Source organism: Neomonachus schauinslandi, chromosome 1, assembly GCF_002201575.2.
Source record: "Neomonachus schauinslandi chromosome 1, ASM220157v2, whole genome shotgun sequence".
Classification (NCBI taxonomy): Eukaryota; Metazoa; Chordata; class Mammalia; order Carnivora; family Phocidae; genus Neomonachus; species Neomonachus schauinslandi.
The window spans coordinates 149,144,516-149,169,058 of record NC_058403.1 but is presented as its reverse complement, the minus strand read 5'-3'; the positions used below and the strand labels follow the sequence as shown (position 1 = coordinate 149,169,058).

At 46.2% G+C, this 24,543-nt stretch overlaps 1 protein-coding gene across 1 annotated transcript in view; it reads left to right on the top strand.

The window, feature by feature from the left end:
* ITGA9 (integrin subunit alpha 9) overlaps positions 1 to 24,543 on the top strand; it is a 335,040-nt gene that overhangs the window by 43,202 nt on the left and 267,295 nt on the right. The window contains exons 6-9 of the mRNA XM_021677564.2: positions 5,769 to 5,898; positions 15,294 to 15,379; positions 17,324 to 17,392; positions 21,908 to 22,045. Of these exons, the coding sequence (XP_021533239.2) occupies positions 5,769 to 5,898; positions 15,294 to 15,379; positions 17,324 to 17,392; positions 21,908 to 22,045 (423 nt within the window). The remainder of the gene's footprint in view (positions 1 to 5,768; positions 5,899 to 15,293; positions 15,380 to 17,323; positions 17,393 to 21,907; positions 22,046 to 24,543) is intronic.

Genomic DNA, 24,543 nt, shown 5'->3' with positions numbered 1-24,543 from the left:
TCTAGCAGAGTCTGACTCTGCCCAAGAGGCAACAGGGCACCGCTGTAAGTCCACAAGCAGGTGACGGGCACCATGGGTGCAGTGCTGGGAGAGAGACCTTGCGGGCTGGTGTGCCCAGGACTTTAAAAGTGGGAGCGCCAGGAGGGAGGCCAGGTGTGAGGCTATGATGTGGTCCAGCTACAAAACAACAGGAATGAAAAATGGCCAGGGGAATTGGAGAATATTAAGGCAGTATCAGTGGGCTGGGTGGCCAGAGGACTGTGGGATGGAAGAAGTAGGTTCTAAGGCAGGGTTCTGGAGAACAGTGATGCCCCAGTGGGAAGAAGCCTGTCTAGAGAAGAATCACTGGGGAAGGTCAACGAATGGGCCTGCTTTCAACACATGCAGTGTGAGGTGATGGATGGGACACTTGTAGGTGTTTTTAGAGGATACTTGTCTGCAGGGACCAGAACCCAACCTGAGTTGGAAGCTCTGATTTGGTCATTGCTAGTAGCTCTCTGAGGGGACTGGTGTGCTCAGGGTGGAGCTGGGGGTTGCGGGGGAGGGGACCTCCTTTCGACAGTGGGAAGAGAAAAAGTAGACTCATTGCAGAAATGAGAACTCATCAGAGATGTTGATGGAGAACTGAGGGACAGAAGGAGTTCCCAGGGAGGGGGTGTCATTATGGTCTCACCAGGCAGAAGGTCAGGGAAGACAGGGCATTGGGGCTGGGTAGAAGGAGGGCTTGGTGGGAGGAGCAGAAAGGGCAGGGGTGGAGGGGAGCCCAGGGGCCTGCGCAAGCTCCAGGTGAGCAAGAACAAGAGGACCTGTTGAAACTCCAGGCTCTGGGAACCGTGGGCAAACAGCAGTGGGGCTGTGGTACATGGATGGGGGTTTGTGGGGCCAGTGAGTGGGAGGCTCAGTCCTCTGACCCGGCCACTGTCTCCTGGCTGCCCTGAGCTTTGGCCTCCCTAAACAGGAGGTCTTTGAACTCACTGCCTCTCTTGTTTCTGGAACTTCAGCTGTTGGAGGCTGAGCAGGAAATGTGGTTGAAGGGGTCAGGCAGCACTTTTCCCCTCCCCTGCCCTCCTGCTGACCCCGTTACTTGGGCTGGCTTTTGCTGCGGACTGGGCTGTCCCTGCACAGGGCAGGCAGCTACCCCTCAAGCTGGATGTGCTTCTGTGGCCTTCCAGATGCAGCCATGTGGCTCCCAAGTACTCTGGCCCGAGGTGCCTGCTTGACCTGAGGGTCTGTGACCCAGGGGTTACCAAAGCTGTTTGAGCTACAGATGCCATGTGAGTTTTAGCCTGCCACTGAGGATAAAGGAGAGCTTCCTGGGAACCTTATTTATTTTTGTAGCCTAGGGTGACAGAGACAGATACTTGTGAGTAGCAAGAGAAGACATGGACCAACCCGCCAGCATTGGAGCACTGCCATGGAAGCCTGGAGACATCTGGGTAGAAGTCTGGAGTGCAGACTTCTGCTGTAGATCCTGAGTGCCCCTCTGCCCCCCTCCCCCACTTGCACCAGGTTGCAGCGGTGTACAGAGAAAAGTCCGTGGCTTCTCAGGCACACCCACATGCCCCTATGCCTCTGGAGGTTCTGCTAATAAATGTACCTTGGGAAAAGGCCCTCACTATTTATGGAAGGGATTCCACATGGGAGTTAGGTGGTGTGGCCTTTGGCTTGCAGAGAAGCTTGCGTTTCTGTGTGCCGTTTGCATTGGCTGTTCCTGGGTGGTGGGGAGCTAAGCAATGACACCATTTTCCTGGCACTGGTGAACAGTGACAAAGGGCACAGGCATCATCTCTACTGGATGGGAAAACCAAATACAGGGAGTTCCAGGAAGACGCTGTTTTCCTGCCCCTCCTCTGCCCCAGCCCCAGCCCCGTGGGTCTCAGGCTCGGCCTCAGGTTCTCTAGTTTGAACCGAGGGAGAAGGAGGCATGAGCATGAAGAGGAGAGGGCAGACAGACAATAGCTTTGGTTTAAAGGTTTTTGAGGAGAGAGATTACCTTGTCTTAACCTCTTTGTGGTGTTTGAGAGAGCGGGTGTGGGGATATGTTAGACATGAAGCTCTCATGGATTGGATTGATTTAAATCATCAGAAAACAATGTGTCTACCACCTGGTGTACCAGAGAGCCTTATGGGTCTCTGGTCATGCTCAGGGCTTTGGCTTATGAAGAGCTGCAGGTGGAGAAAGCTCTATATATGCTGTGTACTACAGGTGTTGAGGCCAATGGTCGTTATGTTCTTCCATGCCCTGTGTGTTTGGACACCCGATTCCAAATTCCTTTCTGAGCTCAAGGCCAAGGAAAAAGTCTCTCTCCTCTGATGAGCTGATCGTTTGTCTAATGTTCCTTCTAGAACTAGCACAGCCCCTTATACAGAAGAGTATAGGGGCAGGAGTGAATGAATGCACTCACCACCTATTTTTTCAGTGATGAACTCTGAGTGCAGGAAGTGATATGTTTTTATAAAACAGTGAGATGCCTCAGAATGTCCAACTTATCAACAGCTCCCTTGGGGGTGTGGCTAGGACCTCAGAACCTGAATGCAGTGTCCCTCCACAGTCTCTCCTGGTCTCCACCTTCCTGAATCACCAGCAACACGCCATTCAGGCAGGATCTGGTGGCTTGTCTTCTGTCTGTGCTCACACCCTCCTGTTTAAGGTTCTTTCCCAAATGGACCACAGCACATGCGTCGTTCAAAGCATTGCCCTGTTGCCACCACGGTTGCACACGTGCTCTCCTGCCTGTGAGCTCTTTCTTTTCTTTCTCTTTAGATGGCTCTGGCTTGTTCAGACATTTGCTCTCTGGGAATTCAGTGTGACTTTACGAATTGTCATCAGAAACTCAGGATCCTTGTAGTAAGATCTAGCCTTCAGGGACTTGTCAGAAAGCAGCAGCTTCTGACAGTGGTGAGGCCAGCTCTGCAGAGAGGGGTCAGCCTGGATGGATGTTTCTGAAATAGAACTCGAAGGGCCAAGGGAGCGGTGGGTGTGTTTTCGCACTGGGAGGCCTTGATGACATTGCGGCGTCTGGTGTCCACCGTCTGTATGGTCTGCACCTATAGGGTTTTTGTGCCGCTGAGGGGTTTCCCCTGAAATTGTCTTTATTTGAACCCTTTTGGATAGAATTTTTTTTCTAAACTATTTTGTATGTTTCCATGTTGCCTTCCCCTGGGAATGTCATACAAAGGGACTTTATTGATCTGTGTATCTAGTATAAGCTTTCATACATGATTGTAGATGCTTAGTATTATTGAATGAAAAATTAATGATTTTGTTAGGAAAATAATTTTTATTGTTTCTTACTGCAGTGTAGACATTTTGATAGATAATCAAAAGAAGGGATTCCCTGCTGGGGAAGGAAGGAATGAAAGCCTCAGCCGGGGTCATCCAGTGGATGAAAGGAGGCAGTGGGCACCTCTCCTCAGAAGTTTCCACACAGTGTGTGCTCGGCCGGTTTCCGTAGTGTAGTGGTTATCATGTTCGCCTCACACAGTGTGTGCTCCATTTTGCATGTGTTGTGCGTTTTCTGAGGTGACTTCCTTGTCAGTGTTTAATCATTGTTCTAGAATTTTGAAGAAACACTGGGTGCCTGGGTGGCTCAGTCGGTTAAGCGGCTGCCTTCGGCTCAGGTCACGATCCCAGGGTCCTGGGATCAAGCCCTGCATCGGGCTCCCTGCTCAGTGGGGAGTCTGCTTCTCCCTCTGGCCCCTCCCCCCAACCCCCCAACTTGTGCTCTCTTTCTCAAATAAATAAATAAAATCTTTAAAAAAATAAAAAATAGGATTTTGAAAAGCACAAAATAAATTTTAGGGATGAGAGAGAGAGTCAGAGACACAGAGAAAGAGAGAGTGACAGAAGAAGGGGAGAGGAGGGATCCCTGTAATCCTGTCACCCAGTGGAAAAAAAACCATAAACGTTTGGGGCTTCTCCTTCTGGTCTCTGTTTGTCTGTCTGTACACATTTTTTTTTTCCATTTATAAAACGTGATCATAGTCTGCATGTTATTTGGTCTGTCCTCGTTAACTCAGCACTTTGTGGCCCTGTCTCAGTGCTGTTACATCTACAGCGTTTTTACTGCTGCATGATGCTGTTGAATGGGTGTACCATGATTTAGGATGCCAGCTGCTAGATGTGTAGATCATTTCCGACTTTCTTTTTTTTTTTTTTTTAAGATTTTACCTATTTACTTGAAAGAGACCAAGAGAAAGCACGGGCAGGGGTGAGGGGCAGAGGGAGAAGCAGGCTTCCTGCTGAGCCAGGAGCCCCATGCAGGGCTCGATCCCAGGACACTAGATCATGACCTGAGCCTAAGGCAGACGCTTAATGACTGAGCCACCCAGGCGCCCCTAGATCATTTCCAACTTTCTTTAGCATAGTGACGATGCCTATTCTTGTGGGTGAAGGCATGTAGTTATCTGTGCTGACTTCCTTAGGTAGGTGCATCATTTGGAAGCACTTGGGATTCTCATCAGTATTGCTCATTAGATGGTTTTGTAGCACAAACCTGCTCTTGGCCCCATTGAGGGCACAGGGCCATTTGCCCCTGATGCAAATGCTGGAGACCACTGTGTCTTTGTGTTTCTGGGTCTTTTTTTTCCCCTAAGATTTATTTATTTATTTTAGGGAGAGAGAGCATGCACATGCGAGTGGGAAGAGGGGCAGAGGGAGAGAATCTCAAGCAGACTCCCCACTGAGCATGGATCCCAAGGGCTCAGTGCAGGGCTAGATCCCATGACCCATGAGATCATGACCTGAGCCAAAACCCAAGAGTCAGATACTTAGCTGACTGAGCCACCCAGGTGCCCCTCTTGGGTCTGTTTTTTTTTTTTCTTTAAAGATTTTATTTATTTATTTGACAGAGAGAGAGAGGGAACACAAGCAGGGGGAGTGGAAGAGGGAGAAGCAGGCACCCTGCGGAGCAGGGAGCCCACGCGGGGCTCGATCTCAGGACCCTGGGATCATGACCTGAGCTGAAGGCAGACGCTTAACGACTGAGCCACCCAGGCGCTCCTTGGGTCTGTTTTTAATAGCAGTGCTGTCTCTGGCTGTCAAAAGTCTCTGTCCTTCCCTTGGTGTGCCTCTCTGCTCTCTTGATTTTGTTGTGATTTTGCAATGGGCCACAGTGGCCCCAAAAGCAACTTTTAGTATGCCCACAAGGCTCTCAATAAGCAGGAGACATTTAGACTAAGCTCAGACAACTTTTACCTTTGTTTCTACATTCCTTTTGCATCCAGATTCTATTCTCTGGGAAGGGCATCCTGAGCGAGGACTGGTGGGGGGCGGGGATTTCCTTGGAGTGTTAGTGCACGGTTTTTTGCAAAGATGCTTCTGGTCATTGTTTTCTCCTTGCTCTGTATGGGGCAGGTGGGGTTGGGGGCCAGGCTGGGTGAGGGGGTGGTGTCTTTTCATGAGCACTGTTTCCTGGAATTCTGCGATTTAGGACAATGTGCAATATTTGTCATATCCTGATTTGATCCCGTTGTGAAGGTGAGGAAGTACGCAAGAGCTTATCCGTGGGTAGCATAGGAACCTGGTATGTTCCTCATTCTGTCACCTTGCTCGGCTATCTTCGTCTTTATTCCTGATGACCCTGCATGTATGATGGATTCCATAATGCCAAGGAATCTGGTGTTTTGTTTTTGTTGCTCAGCTGAAGAAAGTCCTTCATGTGAGGTATCTTTGAGTTGTTGGCTGTGGCTGTGTTTCTCATTGTACCACCTGCTCCCCTCCTCAGCTTCCTTCTCTGTTTATTTACCTTTGGGTTTCTCTTTGGTAGGAGCTGGTGGTGATGGGTGCCCCAGGGTCATTTTATTGGGCCGGCACGGTCAAAGTGCTGAACCTTACGGACAACACCTATTTCAAACTGAACGATGAAGCAATCATGAACAGACGGTACACTTACCTGGGTGAGTAGCTCAGGGACATGACAGGTAAGAAGGGGAAATGGGAGCGATTCTCACCTGGCTCACAAATTGTTGCTTTACTGGTGGAAAGAAGAGTTTGTTGGCTTTCACGTCTATTGTTCTAATTAGGTACGCTCTTAGCCAGGGCCCCTTATATCGAGCCTCACACCTAGTGGGTAGAGAACAAAGGAGGGGTCTGAATTAAAACTGTGATTTAATTACAGAGCTGACAGTTGGACCTCCAAGGAAGCAACAGTTTTTTCTTATTTGAGCAATTACTTAAGTTCAGATACAAAATGAGTGCAGTATAATTCTGGTTTTCCATGGTATTTCTTTGGTTGTGGTCTCTGCTTCCTGGTCACACCAGTTGCAAATAGAAATAGTAAGAACCGGGGGTGCCTGGGTGGCTCAGTCAGTTGGGTGTCTGCTTTGGGCTCAGGTCATGATCCCAGGGTCTTGGGATCGAGACCCAAATTGGGCGCCCTGCTCAGTGGGGAGCCTGCTTCTCCTCTCCTTAAAAAAGAAATAATAAGGAGGGTGGAGCAAGATGGCAGAGGAGTAGGAGACCTGGATTTCGTCTCCTCTCAGGAATTCAGCTGGATAGGGATCAAACCATTCTGAACACCTACAAACTCAACAGGAGATCGAAGAAAAGAATAGCAACAACTCTCTCATCAGAAAAGCGACCACTTTCTGGAAGGTAGGACGTGCGGAGAAGTGAATCCGAGGTGATATTCGGGAGGATAGACGGCGGGGGAGGGGCCTCCGTTGGCCGCTTCTGGCAAGTGATAGAACCGCGGAGCACAAAATCGGAACTTTTAGAAGTCGGCTCCGCCGAGGGACGTCACTCTGGTGGCTAAGCGGGGGGTTGGAACCCTCCGGGACAGTGTGGTCTCAGGACCCTTGGGGTCACAGAAAGACCGGGGGTGCCTGAGTGTGGCAGAACTCCCAGGTATCAGAGCAGGGAAGCCGGCTGCAGAGGCGGAGCCCAGGCGCGGGCTCTCAGCTCGGGGTTGCCATAAACCGTGATCCGCGGCACAGTCGGGCCACTGCTCCTCCAGCAGGGACCCACCAAGCGGCAGATCCGGGGAGACTCACCTTCCTCCCCCAGGAGGAGCCGCGCGGGAGTGCACCGCAGGGATCTGCTGGGTTTGGAGACCCCACCCGGGGTTGGGTGCCAGAGATAGAAACGCCTGGTCACAGGCTGGGTGAGCACGGAGTGCAGCCAGAGACCTGGGAGACGGGAGTGACTGACGGCTTTTCTCTGGGGGCTCACTGAGGAGTGGGACCCCGAGTTCTTGGCTCCTCCGGGGCAGAGATTGGGAGGCCACCATTTTCACTCTCTGCCTCCAAAGCTGTACGGAAAGCTCACAGGGAACAAAAGCTCCAGAGAGCAAACCCAAGCAGATTACTTAGCCGGGAGGGGGCAAGGGCGGGGCAATTCCGCCTCTGGCAAAGACATTTGGAAACCACGGCAACAGGCCCCTCCCCAGAAGATCAGCGAGAACAGCCAGCCAAGGCCAAGTTTACCGATCAATGAGAACAGCAGAACTCCAGCGCTAGGGGAATACTGCACATAGAATTCATGGCTTTTTTACCATGATTCTTTAGTCTTTCAAAGTTAATTTTTTTTAACTGTCTTTTTTTTTTTTTAATTTTTCTTTTTCCCTTTTTCAACCAACATCTTATCAATCCCTTTTTTAAAAAAAAAAATTTTTATTTTTCATTTTTAGAGTCATATTCTATCCCTTCATAGTAGTTACCCGTATTTTTGGCATATATATATAAGTTGTTCTCTCTTTAAAATTTTGAGATAGTTTCTTCTAACAGATTAAAATACACCCTAAATCTGTAGTATATGGTTTTTTCTACTCCCCTACCTGATCACATTCTCTCCCTTTTTTTTTCTTTTTCTTTTTTTAAATCCTCTTCTTTCTTTTTTCAAACAACTTCTTATCAATTCCTTTTATAAATTTTTTAATAATTTCCATCTTTACAGTCATATTCTATCCCTTCATCATATCAACCCTTATTTTTGTACATATATAAGTTTTTCTTTCTTTAAAATTTTGGGAGGCACTTTCTTCTAAAAGACCAAAATACACCCCAAATCTAGTGTGTGGCACTGATCTATATACCAGCCTGATCATATTTGATCACATTCTGGTTTTTTTTGTTGTTGTTTTGTTTTGTTTGTTTTTGTTTGTTTTTATCTTTATCTTTTTCATTTTCTTTTTTCTCTCTTTCCATTTCTTTTTCCACTGCTTCAGGTCTTTTCTGATTTGTTTAGAGTATATTTTCTGGGGACGTTGTTACTCTGCTAGCATTTTGTTCTCTCATTAATCTATTCTCCTCTGGACAAAATGACAAGATGGAAAAAATCACCTCAACAAAAAGAACAAGAGGTAGTACCGACTGCCAGGGACCTACTCAATACGGACATTAATATGATGTCAGATCTAGAGTTCAGAATCATCACTTTAAAGATACTAGCTGGGCTTGAAAAAAATATGGAAGTTATTAGAGAAACCCTTTCTGGAGAAATAAAAGAACTAAAATCTAACCAAGTAGAAATCAAAAAGTCTATTAATGAGGTGCAATAAAAAATGGGGGTGCTAACTGCTAGGATAAATGAGGCAGAAGAGAGAATCAGTAATATAGAAGACCAAATGATGGAAAATAAAGAAGCTGAGAAAAAGAGAGATAAACAACTACTGGATCACGAGGGCAGAATTCGAGAGATAAGCGATACCATAAGACGAAACAACATTAGAATAATTGGGATCCCAGAAGAAGAAGAAAGAGAGAGAGGGACAGAAGGTATAATGGAGCAAATTATAGCAGAGAACTTCCCTAATTTGGGGAAGAAAACAGGAATCAAAATCCAGGAAGCACAGAGAACTCCTCTCAAAATCAATAAAAATAGGTCAACACCCCGACATCTAATAGTAAAACTTACGAGTCTCATAGACAAAGAGAAAATCCTGAAAGCAGCTCGGGAGAAGAGATATGTAACCTACAAGGATAGAAACATTAGATTGGCAACAGACCTATCCACAGAGACCTGGCAGGCCAGAAAGGACTGGCAGGATATATTCAGAGCACTAAGTGAGAAAAATATGCAGCCAAGAATACTCTATCCAGCTAGGCTGTCATTGAAAATTGAAGGAGAGATAAAAACCTTCCAGGACAAACAAAACCTAAAGGAATTTGCAAACACAAAACCAGCCCTACAAGAAATCTTGAAAGGGGTCCTCTAAGCAAAGAGAGAGCCTAAAAGCAACATAGACCAGAAAGGAACACAGACAATATACGGTAACAGTCACCTTACAGGCAATACAATGGCACTAAATTCCTATCTTTCAATAGTTACCCTGAATGTAAATGGGCTAAATGCCCCAATCAAAAGACACAGGCTATCAGACTGGATTAAAAAACAAGACCCATCGATATGCTGTCTGCAAGAGACTCGTTTTAGACCCAAAGACACCCCCAGATTGAAAGTGAGGGGGTGGAAAACCATTTACCATGCTAATGGACACCAAAAGAAAGCTGGGGTGGCAATCCTTATATCAGACAAATTAGATTTTAAACCAAAGACTGTAATAAGAGATGAGGAAGGACACTATATCCTACTTAAAGCTTTGGTCTATCCAACAAGAAGATCTAACAATTGTAAATATCTATGCCCCTAACATGGGAGCAGCCAATTATATAAGGCAATTAATAACAAAAGCAAAGAAACACATCGACAACAATACAATAATAGTGGGGGACTTTAACACCCCCCTCACTGAAATGGACAGATCGTCTAAGCAAAAGATCAACAAGGAAATAAAGACCTTAAATGACACACTGGACCAAATGGACTTCACAGACATATTCAGAACATTCCATTCCAAAGCAACAGAATACGCATTCTTCTCTAGTCCCCATGGAACATTCTCCAGAATCGATCACATCCTAGGTCATAAATCAGGTCTCAGCCGGTACCAAAAGATTGGGATCATTCCCTGCCTATTTTCAGACCACAGTGCTTTGAAACTAGAACTCAATCACGAGAGGAAAGTCAGAAAGAACTCAGATACATGGAGGCTAAAGAGCATCCTACTGAAGAATGAATGGGTCAACCAGGAAATTAAAGAAGAATTAAAAAAATACATGGAAACCAATGAAAATGAAAACACAACTATTCAAAATCTTTGGGATGCAGCAAAGGCAGTCCTAAGAGGAAAGTATATAGCAATACAAGCCTTTCTCAAGAAACAAGAAAGGTCTCAAGTACACAACCTAACCCTACACCTAAAGGAGCTGGAAAAAGAACAGCAAATAAAGCCTAAACCCAGCAGGAGAAGAGAAATAATAAAGATCAGAGCAGAAATCAATGAAATAGAAACTAAAAGAACAGTAGAACAGATCAACAAAACTAGGAGCTGGTTCTTTGAAAGAATTAACAAGATTGATAACCCCCTGGCCAGACTTATCAAAAAGAAAAGAGAAATGACCCAAATCAACAAAATCATGAATGAAAGAGGAGAGATCACAACCAACACCAAAGAAATACAAACAATTATAAGAACATATTATGAGCAACTCTATGCCAGCAAATTAGATAACCTGGGAGAAATGGATACATTCCTAGAGATGTATCAACTACCAAAACTGAACCAGGAAGAAATAGAAAACCTGAACAGACCTATAACCACTAAGGAAATTGAAACAGTCATAAAAAATCTCCCAAAAAACAAAAGCCCAGGGCCAGATGGCTTCCCAGGGGAATTCTACCAGACATTTCAAGAAGAATTAATACCTATTCTTCTGAAACTCTTCCAAAAAATAGAAATGGAAGGAAAACTTCCAAACTCATTTTATGAGGCCAGCATTACCTTGATCTCCAAACCAGACAAAGACCCCATCAAAAAGGAGAATTACAGACCAATATCCCCGATGAACATGGATGCAAAAATTCTCACCAAAATACTAGCCAATAGGATCCAACAGTACATTAAAAGGCTTATTCACCACAACCAAGTGGGATTTATCCCTGGGCTGCAAGGTTGGTTCAACATCTGCAAATCAATCAATGTGATACAATACATTAACAAAAGAAAGAACAAGAATCATATGATCCTCTCAATAGATGCAGAAAAAGCTTTTGACAAGGTACAGCATCCTTTCTTGATCAAAACTCTTCAGAGTATAGGCATAGAGGGTACATACCTCAATATCATAAAAGCCATCTATGAAAAACCTACAGCGAATATCATTCTCAATGGGGAAAAACTGAGAGCTTTCCCCCTAAGGTCAGGAATGCGGCAGGGATGTCCACTATCACCACTGCTATTCAACATAGTATTGAAAGTCCTAGCCACAGCAATCAGACAACAAAAAGAAATCAAAGGCATCCAAATTGGCAAAGAAGAAGTCAAAGTCTCACTCTTTGCAGATGATATGATACTTTATGTGGGAAACCCCAAAGACTCCACCCCAAAACTGCTAGAACTCATACAGGAATTCAGTCAAGTGGCAGGATATAAAATCAATGCACAGAAATCAGTGGCATTCCTATACACCAACAACAAGACTGAAGAAAGAGAAATTAAGGAGTCGATCCCATTTACAATGGCACCCAAAACCATAAGATACCTAGGAATAAATCTAACCAAAGAGACAAAGGATCTGTACTCAGAAAACTATAAAATACTCATGAAAGAAATTGAGGAAGACACAAAGAAATGGAAAAACGTTCCATGCTCATGGATTGGAAGAACAAATATGCTGAAGATGTCAATGCTACCTAATGCAATCTACACATTCAATGCAATCCCCATCAAAATACCATCCACTTTTTTCAAAAAATGCAACAAATAATCCTAAAATTTGTATGGAACCAGAAAAGACCCCGCATAGCCAGAGGAATGTTGAAAAAGAAAAGCAAAGCTGGCGGCATCACAATTCCAGACTTCCAGCTCTATTACAAAGCTGTCATCATCAAGACAATATGGTACTGGCACAAAAACAGACACATAGATCAATGGAATAGAATAGAGAGCCCAGAAATGGACCCTCAACTCTATGGTCAACTCATCTTCGACAAAGCAGGAAAGAATGTCCAATGGAAAAAAGACAGTCTCTTCAACAAATGGTGTTGGGGAAATTGGACAGCCACATGCAGAAGAATGAAACTGGACCATTTCCTTACACCACACACAAAAATAGACTCCAAATGGTTGAAAGACCTCAATGTGAGACAGGAGTCCATCAAAATCCTAAAGGAGAACACAGGCAGCAACCTCTTTGACCTCAGCCGAAGCAGCTTCTTCCTAGAAACATCACCAAAGGCAAGGGAAGCAAGGGCAAAAATGAACTATTGGGACTTCATCAAGATAAAAAGCTTTTGCAAAGCAAAGGAAACAGTCAACAAAACCAAAAGACAACTGACAGAATGGGAGAAGATATTTGCAAATGACATATCAGATAAAGGGCTAGTATCCAAAATCTATAAAGAACTCATCAAACTCAACACCCAAAGAACAAAGAATCCAATCAAGAAATGGGCAGAAGACATGAACAGACATTTTTCCAAAGAAGACATCCAAATGGCCAACAACACATGAAAAAGTGCTCAATATCGCTCAGCATCAGGGAAATCCAAATCAAAACCTCAATGAGATACCGTAACCTCACACCAGTCAGAATGGCTAAAATTAACAAGTCAGAAAATGACAGATGTTGGTGGGGATGCAGAGAAAGGGGAACCCTCCTACACTGTTGGTGGGAACGCAAGCTTGTGCAGGCACTCTGGAAAACAGTATGGACGTTCCTCAAAAAGTTGAAAATAGAGCTACAATATGATCCAGCAATTGCACTACTGGGTATTTACCCCAAAGATACAAAAGTAGGGATCCGAAAGGGTACGTGCACCCCGATGTTTATAGCAGCAATGTCCAGAATAGCCAAACTGTGGAAAGAGCCAAGATGTCCATCGACAGATGAATGGATAAAGAAGATGTGGTATATATATATATATATACGATGGAATATTATGCAGCCATCAAAAGGAATGAGATCTTGCCATTTGCAACGACATGGATGGAACTGGAGGGTATTATGTTGAGCGAAATAAGTCAAACAGAGAAAGACATGTATCATATGATCTCACTGATATGAGGAATTCTTAATCTCAGGAAACAAACTGAGGGTTGCTGGAGTGGGGGGTGGGGTGGGAGGGATGGGGTGACTGGGTGATAGACACTGGGGAGGGTATGTGCTCTGGTAAGCGCTGTGAATTGTGCAAGACTGTTGAATCTCAGATCTGTACCTCTGAAACAAATAATGCTATATATGTTAAGAAAAAAAAAAAAGAAGAAGAAGGTAGCAGGAGGGGAAGAATGAAGCGGGGGAAATCGGAGGGGGAGACGAACCATGAGAGACGATGGACTCTGAAAAACAAACTGAGGGTTCTAGAGGGGAGGGGGGTGGGAGGATGGGTTAGCCTGGTGATGGGTATTGAGGAGGCACATTCTGCATGGAGCACTGGGTGTTATGCACAAACAATGAATCATGGAACACTACATCTAAAACTAATGATGTAATGTATGGGGATTAACATAAGAATAAAAAAAAAAAAGAAATAATAAGAACCAGAAATTAGCATGGTGGATGGCAGCGTAATGCTGAAGGTTAATCACAGGCTCAGAAAAATTTCTCCTATTTTCGCAACTCTTTCAACCTTCTAGAAAGAAAATAGATACAATTTAACAGCCACCAGACAAGCATGACACTGCACCTATTGAGGGACAGATAGGCTGTCTTTGCTTGTGGTCTTGAAAATTTTGTGTGGTTCTTTTCCTTAGTTCATGTCCTAAGTGCTATCATTCTGGATACTACTACTTTTTCTTCCTGAAACAACCTTATGAGGCAACTATCATTACCCGCATTTTAGAGGCAAAGAAACTGAGGCACAAAGAAGGACATAACTTGCCAAGGTCACATGGCTCGTAAATAGCAGAGTGGGGGCTTAAACCTATGGTTTCTGAGCCTAGAATCTAAATGCAGAGCTGCATTGGGTGTAGCTTTAAGGTCCAGGATACGTCCTTTGACCTTGAGGGGCCGGTGGCTTCTCCCTATATACCAGAGACCCTTACTGCTGCAGGGCTTTCAAGGTGACCTAAGGTTTTGATATCACTCATAATGCTCTTAGGTAATGTGGTCGGGCCACAGGGTCAAAAAAAATTGATCACAGTATGGTGTCATCACAAAATCCAAACAGCTTGTGATCACAGCATTAGGGTTTGAAGGTGAAGACAAGGTTTGGGGAATATATGGCCACCCGTAAGGGTCTCTGCTGGCTAAAGGAGAACTTTCAGCCTGCCCACAAGGCTCTCAATAAGCAGGAGACATTTAGACTAAGCTCAGACAACTTTTACCTTTGTTTCTAGATTCCTTCTGCATCCAGAGTCTTTTCTCATCCATACCCACCCCCCCACTGTCAGCTTCTTTCTGCCTTCTCTTAGAAGGGAGGATGGCACAGTGGTTAACAGCAGAGGCTTTGGAGACACCTAGATTGGATCTGAATCTTGCCGTGTTATCTGGGGCATGTTACTTAACCATGTTCAGTCTCAGTTCCTACATCTGGAAAATGGGAGAAGTAATCATACCTTCCTCATACAGTTGTGCAATTAAAATTTGCCGGCGTCCAAAGACACGCATAGGAACGTTCACAGCAGCTTTATTTATCGTAAAGCTGGAACAGCTGGGAACGGCCCAGATGCCCAGCACGAGCATAAAGATGTTCTGATCTCTTTGTACAGCAGACCATTGCTCCACAACAAGAGAAAACAGCTGCTGTTATACTCGGCATGGATGAGTGTCACAGGTGTTATGTTGGGTGAAGCTCTAGAACAGGTGAACCTCATATACAGTGATAGAAACATGAGAGTGGCTGCCTGTAGGAGAGCACTGACTTGAAAGGGTAGGAGGGAGCCTTCTAGTTTGGGGTCTGTATTTATATTCACTCTGGGTGGTGATCGCATGGCTGTGTACATGTGGACGCTTTCACTGAGTTCTACACTTCGGATGTATGCACTTGACTGTATGAAAATTATATCTCAAAAAGAAAAAAACATATATTTAGCATAATACCCATTGTAAAGAGGACCCTCAGAAAACATTCTTTCCTGCCCCCATGTTTTTGTGAACCTCACTTTTTGTGAGATGAGCCATTTCAGCACGAGAAGACTGACAGATATAATTTGTTTCCTGGGAGGTTACGTTCCAAGACTAGCTGGGTCCTCACTGTCCAGACAAGGGCTGCTTGAAACCCTTTTTCCTCGGGTGGATCTTTTTCTTCCCTGCCCTCTCTCATCCTCTCCTCGGTTAATGCCCATCTCTTACAGGCTATGCGGTGACGGCCGGCTCCTTCTCTCGCCCGTCCACCACCGATGTGGTAGGAGGTGCCCCCCAGGACGAAGGCATCGGGAAGGTGAGGAGAAAAGTCTGTGGAGTAGCACGGGGTCAGACACCAAGGGCGGGTGTGCTGCCCCTGGTGTAGCGGTTGGTCATTGATTTGATCTGAACATTCTCCTGGGTGGCTGGTGGGTAAATGATGAAGTAATGAGGAGTCTCCCGTCACCCTCCTTCCAACCACTTTTGAGAGCGTACTTTAAAGCGTAATCAGAGAGTGAGTGCTACTCCCAGACCTCTCCATTCTCTGCACGTTCTCTGTGTTCAGCAGCTGACTCTGTGTGAGACTGTAAAGACTGACCCTTGGCATCATGGCATCCTCCAAAGGAATGGTGTCCGGCACTATCCAGCTTTAAATTCTCCACTCTGCCAAGCCCTTCCCAATTTTGACTTGGACTTAATAGAGCCAGGTCTAGTCCCAGGTATCTTTAGGACTTTATTTATTTATCTTGGGGCCTACAGTTTCATATTTACTTCCCCAGTGTTTTAGAGTCAAGACTGGTTCAGTCCAGTGGCTGAACTAGGGATATGTAGGTCAGTTTTCCTAAAGGATCTGCCCAGAGTATAGAAAATACCCCATGGATCTAGGGCTTTCTGGTCCCTCTAGGAATTGTGGCCTCTATGGGGCCGAGAGTATGAAGAACTGTGCTTGCTGATTCCTTAGCTCCAGGGTATGGGAAATCTAGATTGGGTAGGTCTGCTTGAGTCAGGAACCTGCATTTTTAACTCCATAGGTTCTCTGATAGAAAACTCTGAACAAGGGAATGATCTCTGGACCCGAGCCCATGGGGTGGACCTTGGATAGAGTATGGCCATATCTCCAGGGGCTCAGCGAAGTGGGGTCTGAATTTTAGAGAGGCCTAGATGAGCCAAAACCAGTGTTCATTGGAGCCTTGAGCCAGCATGTCAGTGGACTGGACTTGACTGGTACATCATGAAGGTCATTTCCTTGGATCCTCCTGGGCAGGAGTTAGTACTCTCAACTCTCGTTTCTGGAATCTGTGCCTCCCTCCCTGCTAACGCTGGTGCGAGGGAGAAAGGATCTCGAGGAATGAAACCAGATAAAAATGCAGGGCACTGAGCCAGGGGAGGCATGCAGATGAACTCTGATAACGTTAGGAAAGAGGTGGGTCCTTCAGGGTCACATGAATTCCTCTACATGGTAGAGGGAAGAAGCACCGAGAGCTGTCCCCACGCTGATAATGTCATCCAGGAAAGAAGCTGCGTGCGTGTGACCAGGCTTCTCTGTAGCGTTGGTAACAGCGCCTGCCTCCCAGCTCACAGCCGTGCAGATGCCTCAGTGCTTCCTTTTCTCACCAGCTACACAAACTTTGATCTGATTGCATTGTGTTCTCTGCAGATGCTTGCGATAATCTTAAGACAGCCAGTTCTTAGGATGAGAACAGTATTTATAACTGATAGAACCAGACAGAGAATCCTGGATTCAGCTAACCACAAAGAACCTGAAAATGCTTCTTTCAGTTGGATCATGTGAGAGGTGCTGGGGAAACTCGTCGTAGTTGACAAAGTTGCCGACTCTCCCATTCCCGGGGACCCTAGACTAGACCTCTGGCCTGAAGGATTATTCTTTTCTGGTGTCAGGGCACAAACACATTCTCACTAGGGTGGCGGCTTTTTACCCCACAGGAGGGTTCCCTACCCTGGTTCTCATGGGACGCTATTCCTATAAGATGCAACTTGGAAAAGAACTCCCGTAGTCCTGCCATTTGGGAAGTTCTACATCAGTGATCCTCTTTGTGGTAGAGATGCGTGGTGCCTCAGGATTGAAGGACACTCATTTTTGCAGAGTTGGTAAAGTGCAGGGAACCTCATCAGCCAGCTTAAGTACACCTGCCATGTGCCTGATTGGCCTTAATTTAAGTAGGACTCTCAGGAGGATGCTGGTTAATATCTTTGGTCATGGCTTCTATCTTAACTAGATTTTTTTTTTTTCCTTCCATAGGTTTATATTTTTAGAGCTGATCGAAGATCAGGCACCTTAATTAAGATTTTTCAGGCATCAGGTAAAAAGGTGAGATTCTGGGTACTGGTGTCTTTTTGCTTGTGAGATGTCATCCTGTGGGAATCAGTTCACTTTTTAGAAAATCAGTGTAGAGGCCCTACTTATGCCCTAAGTTTGTATGGCGGCCCTGCATGCAGTTGCCTTAACCTCCCCAGCATTGTGTGTAACCTATGGATTGTGGAATTCATGCTCATTGTAGGACACAGGTAGCAAGATGAGTTTGGACACAACCAAGTTACATCACAGAGTTCAAAAAGGATTTCCATACTTCAGATAGTCATCGGAATTACAACTTGCTGTGTGTCTGCCTTTTTTTACCTCTCTGACCTTCCATCTGCCTTTCTCTTATACCTACACATCAACACCCCAGAGAGATCAGACACAGTTAAGTATGGTAGCAAACCCATGACATCTAACTGAGTAGGCATGCAGGCAAATGGCTCTCACTCTCCCTGCGTCTCTGGCCCAGCGCTGCCCCTCCTCCTGTTATCCTGAGCCCCCCATTCAAGAACCTTGAAATAGAAATAGCTTGGGATGGCTGCCTTGGAATTAGTCCCGGCCAAGGTTTATCTGCATGCATTGTCTTGTCTTTGTCCTGGCCCTAATGCTCTCTCTGTTTCCATTAGGCTGCGCCATAGTCTGAGATGAAGGTAGGTAGAGAGTCCCTGGATTAATAAGCCATGTTTTTCATGGGCTTGTTAGTCCTGCACACCTTAGCATGGCTCAGACCAGCAGGATCGTTTAGGGAGATTGGTTGCTCTCTGGGGACACACATTTAGGCTGGGAGGCCAGGGGTAATTTGGAGGCTTGCCTTGGTGTGGAGGCCTTAGTGAGCTCTGGGAAGAAGCACAGGATTCTGGGACTTGGGAGGGAGATTCCAGGAGATGGGAGAATGTGGAAGGTGGTTTTACTTACCATCACCCTAAGAAAAGGGGAGAAAACAGTTGTTTTCTTTGTGGGTAGGCCACGTGCCCCAGCCCAGTTCAGGTCCTGCCGGGGGTTAGACCTGCTCTACAAAAGCCTGGCACCATTACACACTGTTCTGATGGTGCATATTCTCATTTCACCAAATCCTACTCACAAGTAGAATTGTTTTTTTCAATTTTAACGACCTTAATGTGTGTACTTAGTAGAGAATTGTCATAATCTTTTCAATAAAAAAAATGTATCACCAAATGAGTTTTGCAAAGTTTTCCCTGAGAACAGCTCTGCATTCCCCTGGGAACTGCACTGGCCTGTGTTATTTTAACATTTCCAAAACCCCAAAGCAGCCACACTGGAAAAGGACTGTGAGCAATTCTACAAAAAAGGTTTTCCAAGCACCCCTGACAGACAAGAAATAACACAGCACCATTTGTGATAGAGCCCTAGAGCAAGGAGGGTGTGAATGCCCTTAAGCCTAACATTTTAGGTCTTTCTTACAAAAAAATAATAAACGGGTGAGTGTGTCTACTCTGGGAAACCCAGACCCCTACCCCCTCCCCTTCAAACATACCTGGGTTTGACAGCACAAAATGAAAGGAGTCTCCCCCACCCCCCCGACCCAGCTTTATTGAGATATAATTGACATATAGCATTGGGTGAGCTTAAGGTGTTCAATGTGATGATTTGGTCCATGCATATATGGTGAACTCACATCCATCACCTCATGTAACTACTGTTTAAAGACTCTGAAGTGATGTGTGGAGAAGGAGCACACCTGTCACCCAGTTTTCAGAGTTTCTTCATATACATTTCCACCTGTGTGTCTCCTCGCCTGCTGCCTTTGTCTGCCCCCCGCCACCCCCCCGCCCAGCTGCCTGTGCCCAGGGCAGGCCCAGTTAATGCCGGTCAACCTGGCGAAATTAACAGCCTATAATTGTGCCCCCCTCCTTCTCAAAAACCTCCCAGGGCAGATGACAACTTACACAGCCACCCATCTGTGACAGGTTGCAGTCAGGTTTGGGGCAACAGATGTAAGAGGGGGGCGCCTGGGTGGCTCAGATGGTTAAGCATCTGCCTTTGGCTCAGGCCATGATCTGCAGGTCCTGGGCTCAAGCCCTTTGTCGGGCTCCCAGCTTGGCAGGGAGTCTGCTTCTTTCTCTCCCTCTGCCGCTCCCCCTGCTTCCTTGCTTGTGCTCTCTCGGTCTCTCTCTTTCAAATGAATAAAATCTTAAAAAAAAAAGAGTGGGTGGAGGGAGAAGTAAACATTTGAGAAGCCACCTGTGCACACTTCCTGAGGATTTCACGACGTGGAGTCCCAGGGCAGACTGGCTTGCGTATCTGCTTGAATGTCCTTGTGAGGTGTTGGGGCTCCCCGCGAGGGGACTGGAGGGCCAGGTGTTTCACCCACCAGCTCTGTGACCATGCCACGTCCTCACTTTGCACCATCCTAGCTAGAGTCATTCCTTCCTTGTGTCACTCACTCTTGCCCTCCTGTGTCTCTGGCAGAGCTCTGATTTTAAAAAAGACCATTACTCTCTGTATACATCTTATTCTGCTTTTTGCAAGAAGAAATGGGAAATTCTAGCCTCTCTGACTTCTGCATTATTTCAAAGGGAAAGGACATGACCCCAGGCTTTCAAAGGATGCCTGTAGCTTTACCCCCGTGTCTGGAGCCACACACATAGGGGAGGGTTCTGACTCAGTCGACCACTGGTCCACTTCTGCTTTTGTTTGGCCAGAATTTGTTCGGGTAGTCCTGTCTCCTGGCCTTACCATAAGAAAAACAAAACAACAAAACCCCAAAGTTCCAGTTTTTAGTGGTTGACATCCTTCATATAGTACATCTAAGAAATCATCAATATGTGCACAATCCAGATGTTAATATAGTCACAGGTCCCTGCATGTCCAGGCTGATGGGAGAACTCTGATCAAGGAACACCGCCCCCCCGACCCCCGCACACACAAAGCATGTCATTGCCACATATAGGAGTTTTATTGCGTTAATAGGGTATCTGAAGTGTTTGTATGTCAAAACTTAGATAGGAAACTTGACGTTCAGGGATTTCTGATTGAACACCAATGAAGATGCCAAGTTAAATAGCCCATTGGGCTAAAACAAATAGTTCCCCTGGGGCTCAGCCAGAGAGAACAGCCAGCAACTTTGGTCCTCGGGGCCTTGTGTGGGTCTCACCAGCTTGTTTGTTTGTTTGTTTTACTAAAGTCCAGATAGATCGGCAAGGCCACTGAGTTAGTGACTGGCAACTTGGTCTCTGCTGTGAATCCAAGCGTTGCCTACACCCTTCTCCTTTGGGAATGGGTGTTGGCAGGGCGGGGTGGGTTGAGCACAAGTAGCGTGGGACTGGGGAGGGGCTCCTGTCCCCGGGTTCACTGCAGGAAATGGACCGGAGTGCCCTCCACTGCTCTCACACTCCCTGGGGCAGCTGCCAGCAAACTCCAGCTCCGAAAGAAAACGCTTGTTCCCATCAGCAGAACCACAACCCTTTTATCTGAAAACATTTATTTTAAAAGAATGGTCTTTTTTTTTTTTTTTCTTTCCAACAGAGGTTGCAAACTGGCAGCCTTTGGGAAGGATGCAGCCCATAAAACTTTTTGTTTGGCCTGCCCACTATGTTTGTTTCTTCTTTTTTATTATGAATGAGTTGCCCTGCATTTTAGAAAGAGGCACCTCAAATAAAATTTTAGAATTTTGGCTTCTCTTGAAAAATGGGAAGGTTGATCTTCTCTGGGTCAGCCTCCCTCATGGCAGCAGTTGACTGCCGCTGGGTAGGAGCGGCTCTGGTAGCTGGCTGTGTGGGCCCCAGTTTGCCACAGGCCCTACCACTCTCTATTGCCTGTTAGACACTGAAGCCAGGCGTCACTTACCACCTGTGAGCATACTTGCAGTGTTACTTGTTTTTTCTTATACCTCTTCTATCCCCTGCCTGGATCCCATTGCCATTTGGGTTTGAGACCTCTGGTTTACGATAATAGGCATTGGATTAAGCTCTGATTCAAGAAGAGCCAGTGGAACCTGGCTGTGCTCCCTTATCCATTACATGGTCTTAGGAGCTGTACCTTCTCCTGTCACTTGAGTTCAGGCCTTTCTGGTTGGCTTTAGCTCTGCGCAGGCCCGGGAGAGGGTAATCTATTTCCCCATGTAGCATTTCTTTTCATGCTTGCCTTGTATTATGAAATTTCATATTCCTACTTGGTTAGCCCTGTCAAATGTCTGTTATAGGAGGCTCTTTTACTATGGTTGTAACCTGTTTTGTAACCCCAGCTTGCATTTTTAAAAACCGTACCTTATTCTCCTGGAATTGGTCCACTTGTTTTCCCCTTGGTAGGGCTCCAAGGAGGGAGACTCTGAGCCGGTTAGCTTCGGTCTCACGTGGACGGGGGCCCAGCATCGTTGCTGGGAGCCAGGGAAGTCAGGCATTTCACCACTGGCCCAGGCATTCTGGCTTATGGGGCAGCACAGCCATCACAACCTCTGAGGGGTTTGGGGGCAAGAGTTTCTAAAGCAGTGGGCTAGAGGAAAGCGAGGGCCTCCTGTGTGAGGGCAGACACTGAACGCTTTGTTGCAACTCGACTTGGTTGCAGATGGGCTCTTACTTCGGCTCCTCCTTATGTGCAGTTGACCTGAATGCGGACGGCCTCTCTGACCTGCTTGTGGGGGCCCCCATGTTCTCTGAGATCAGGGATGAGGGGCAGGTCACCGTCTACATCAACAGAGGAAATGTGAGTACACTGCTGGGCACCAGGTGGATGGGTGTGGGAGAGGGACATCTGTCCAGCGAGGAGTGACCGAGCACACTGCTGGGCCGTGCGCTGGGCCCCATGACCCAGAGGAGGTGAAAAGACTTGCTTCCTACCTTCAGAAACCTCAATATTCCATTAATGGAAAGCCGGACACAGTGTTATCACTGCAGACATATAGGGATTGAGAAAAATCGTAATGTGTTTGATTTTGAGTGTTTATTCTGTACCTGAAACTATTCCGCCTGTTTTTTATAAATGATTTCCATGTAATGTGCACAGAGTATCAGGGGTCTCCATTTTTCAGATAAAAAACGAGGCCCGCGGCACACAGCTAGCAGCAGTGGGCTAGAATTTGAACCAGGCCAGCTGGCTCCCTGGAAGTATGTGCACACGAGCCCAGGGCAGCCGAGCAGCCTCCTAGAGGGCACAGTGGCTGGGGAGAATCTTGAAGGACCAGGAGCTAGGCAGACAGGCAGGGGTGGGCTAGCAGCTGGGCAGGCGGGTTGAGGCCTGGGGCAGCAGGACCACTTAGTTCTGGGGGTTGGGTGGGGGCCAGTGCAGTGGCCAAGGGCTGTGATCACGATGTCCCTTACCCTGCAGAACCATGGAAGGGGTGTGATGGCATCAGAAAGATGCTTCTGCCTCTCTGCAGCCGAGTAGAGGGCTGGGGGGGACAGGGATGGGAGCAATGCATCAGTGAGGCGAGAAACCGATGAGAAAACACAATCTTTTCAGCATCTAGAATTAAGGATGTCCAACAAGAGAGTTAAATGCATCAATTTTGTCACTGAACATAAGAAAATGCTTACAAGGTAATCAGTGAAAAGCAGGATAAAAACTGCCTATACAAAGAACCTTTAAAAATATACAAAATACGTAGAGAATGTTCATAACAGATCTTTGTGGGTGGAAAGGCTGGGTAGATTTTTAGTTTTATCTTTATCCAAAGAGCAAGAATGTAATACTTTCTAATTTAAAAAAAAAAAAAGTGTACTTTTAAGCAGTGACAAAGATGCTAGTTATCCTAGTTGGATAACTCATTCAATTGGAGGGGGCAGTGGTGTTTAACTATAGGTGGGCAGATGTCACAAAGAAAGGAAGCCATTTGAAGAGAAGTCAGGGAATGTTAGAGCCTTGGGCTTTCTTGGATGCTTGCAAACTCTTTGAGAAAGTGGATCTAAAACCTGGGAACGAACGTACTTCCTGGGACCTGTTGCAGTGATGCCTGGCACTTGCATCCCCATTGAAATTCCAGGAAGAGGGCCAGGCAGGTGTGGGGAGAAATGAGGTAGTCATATGGAGATGAGAACAGCTACATTCCGTGGCCACTGGCTACTATATTTGTAGGAGAATGAAACATTCGTGTAGGTATGAACTTGTCAGGTAGTAAGGAGACCAGTGCAATAGCTCGACAGTGTGTCTAAATCAGGGTGTGGAATCTTGGAGCAGGAGAATTCCCCCAGACACATTGTGCCCACACACTCCAACCTCCAACCAATGTATCTTAATGCCATGTGGCTACCCTGAGTACCTGGACATTATATCTTTTGGACCTCACCCTGTCTGGTTGATGATGATGAAGTGGTGCAGAGGAGTGGAAACATGGTGACTTTGGAGATAGATGGACCTGGACCTTGTTTTTTTTCCACTTACTAGCCTGTGTGATGTGGACAAATAGCTTAAAATTAGTGGCTCAGTTTCCTCATCTATAAAATGGGGAGAATCATAAGGTCCAATCTAAACCCAGACACTCCCTGGGATGGCTTGTGGGTGTGCAGTGGGTCCAGAGTACCTCTACACTGGGGCAGGTTTTGACATTCTTATGCCTCAAAATCTTAGATTGTATTTTAATACTCTGATACTGACATGTCAGTGATTTGGGGTAGAATGGGTATCCTCAGATGGCTTTTACTTCCACCATACACCATTGACCCCTTCCCTCTGTTGGGTGGTGTTTGCTCAAGAAATCCAAATCTGAGCCCCACGATAATGGGCACAGGTGGTGTGTGTCCCCACCCCTTCCCTGGCCAAGAACGCTGGTGTTGGGTTTTCTGAACCATGACTCTGTCAAGATTACTGATCACATGCACCTTGCAAAGCAGCTTTATAAACTTGTGTTAAATGGGACAGGAAAGAAAAAGTAGAAATATGCATGCCCACATAAAACAGCTTTGGGGAACAAAAGGTAAGGGCAGCTAAGAGGATTTTGTGGCGACAGGTATGTAGGTGGGTAGGTTTGTGGAGTGTCAGGACAAGGGAGAGGTGGAGTCATTGGCCAACCTGAGAATCCTCTTCCCTCTAAAAGGCATCTCAGGCTGTGGGAGACCCTCCTGCTGCACAGGTGAAAGGGACTTATTTTGCCACCAGGAGAGAGAAGCTTGGGTGCCCGTGATTCTGCCCAGGTGTTTCCTGTCCATGGGTGTGCTCCCGGGGTGGCATTCGGAGCTTTGATTTTATTGGGGGTTGTTTTGGTTCTG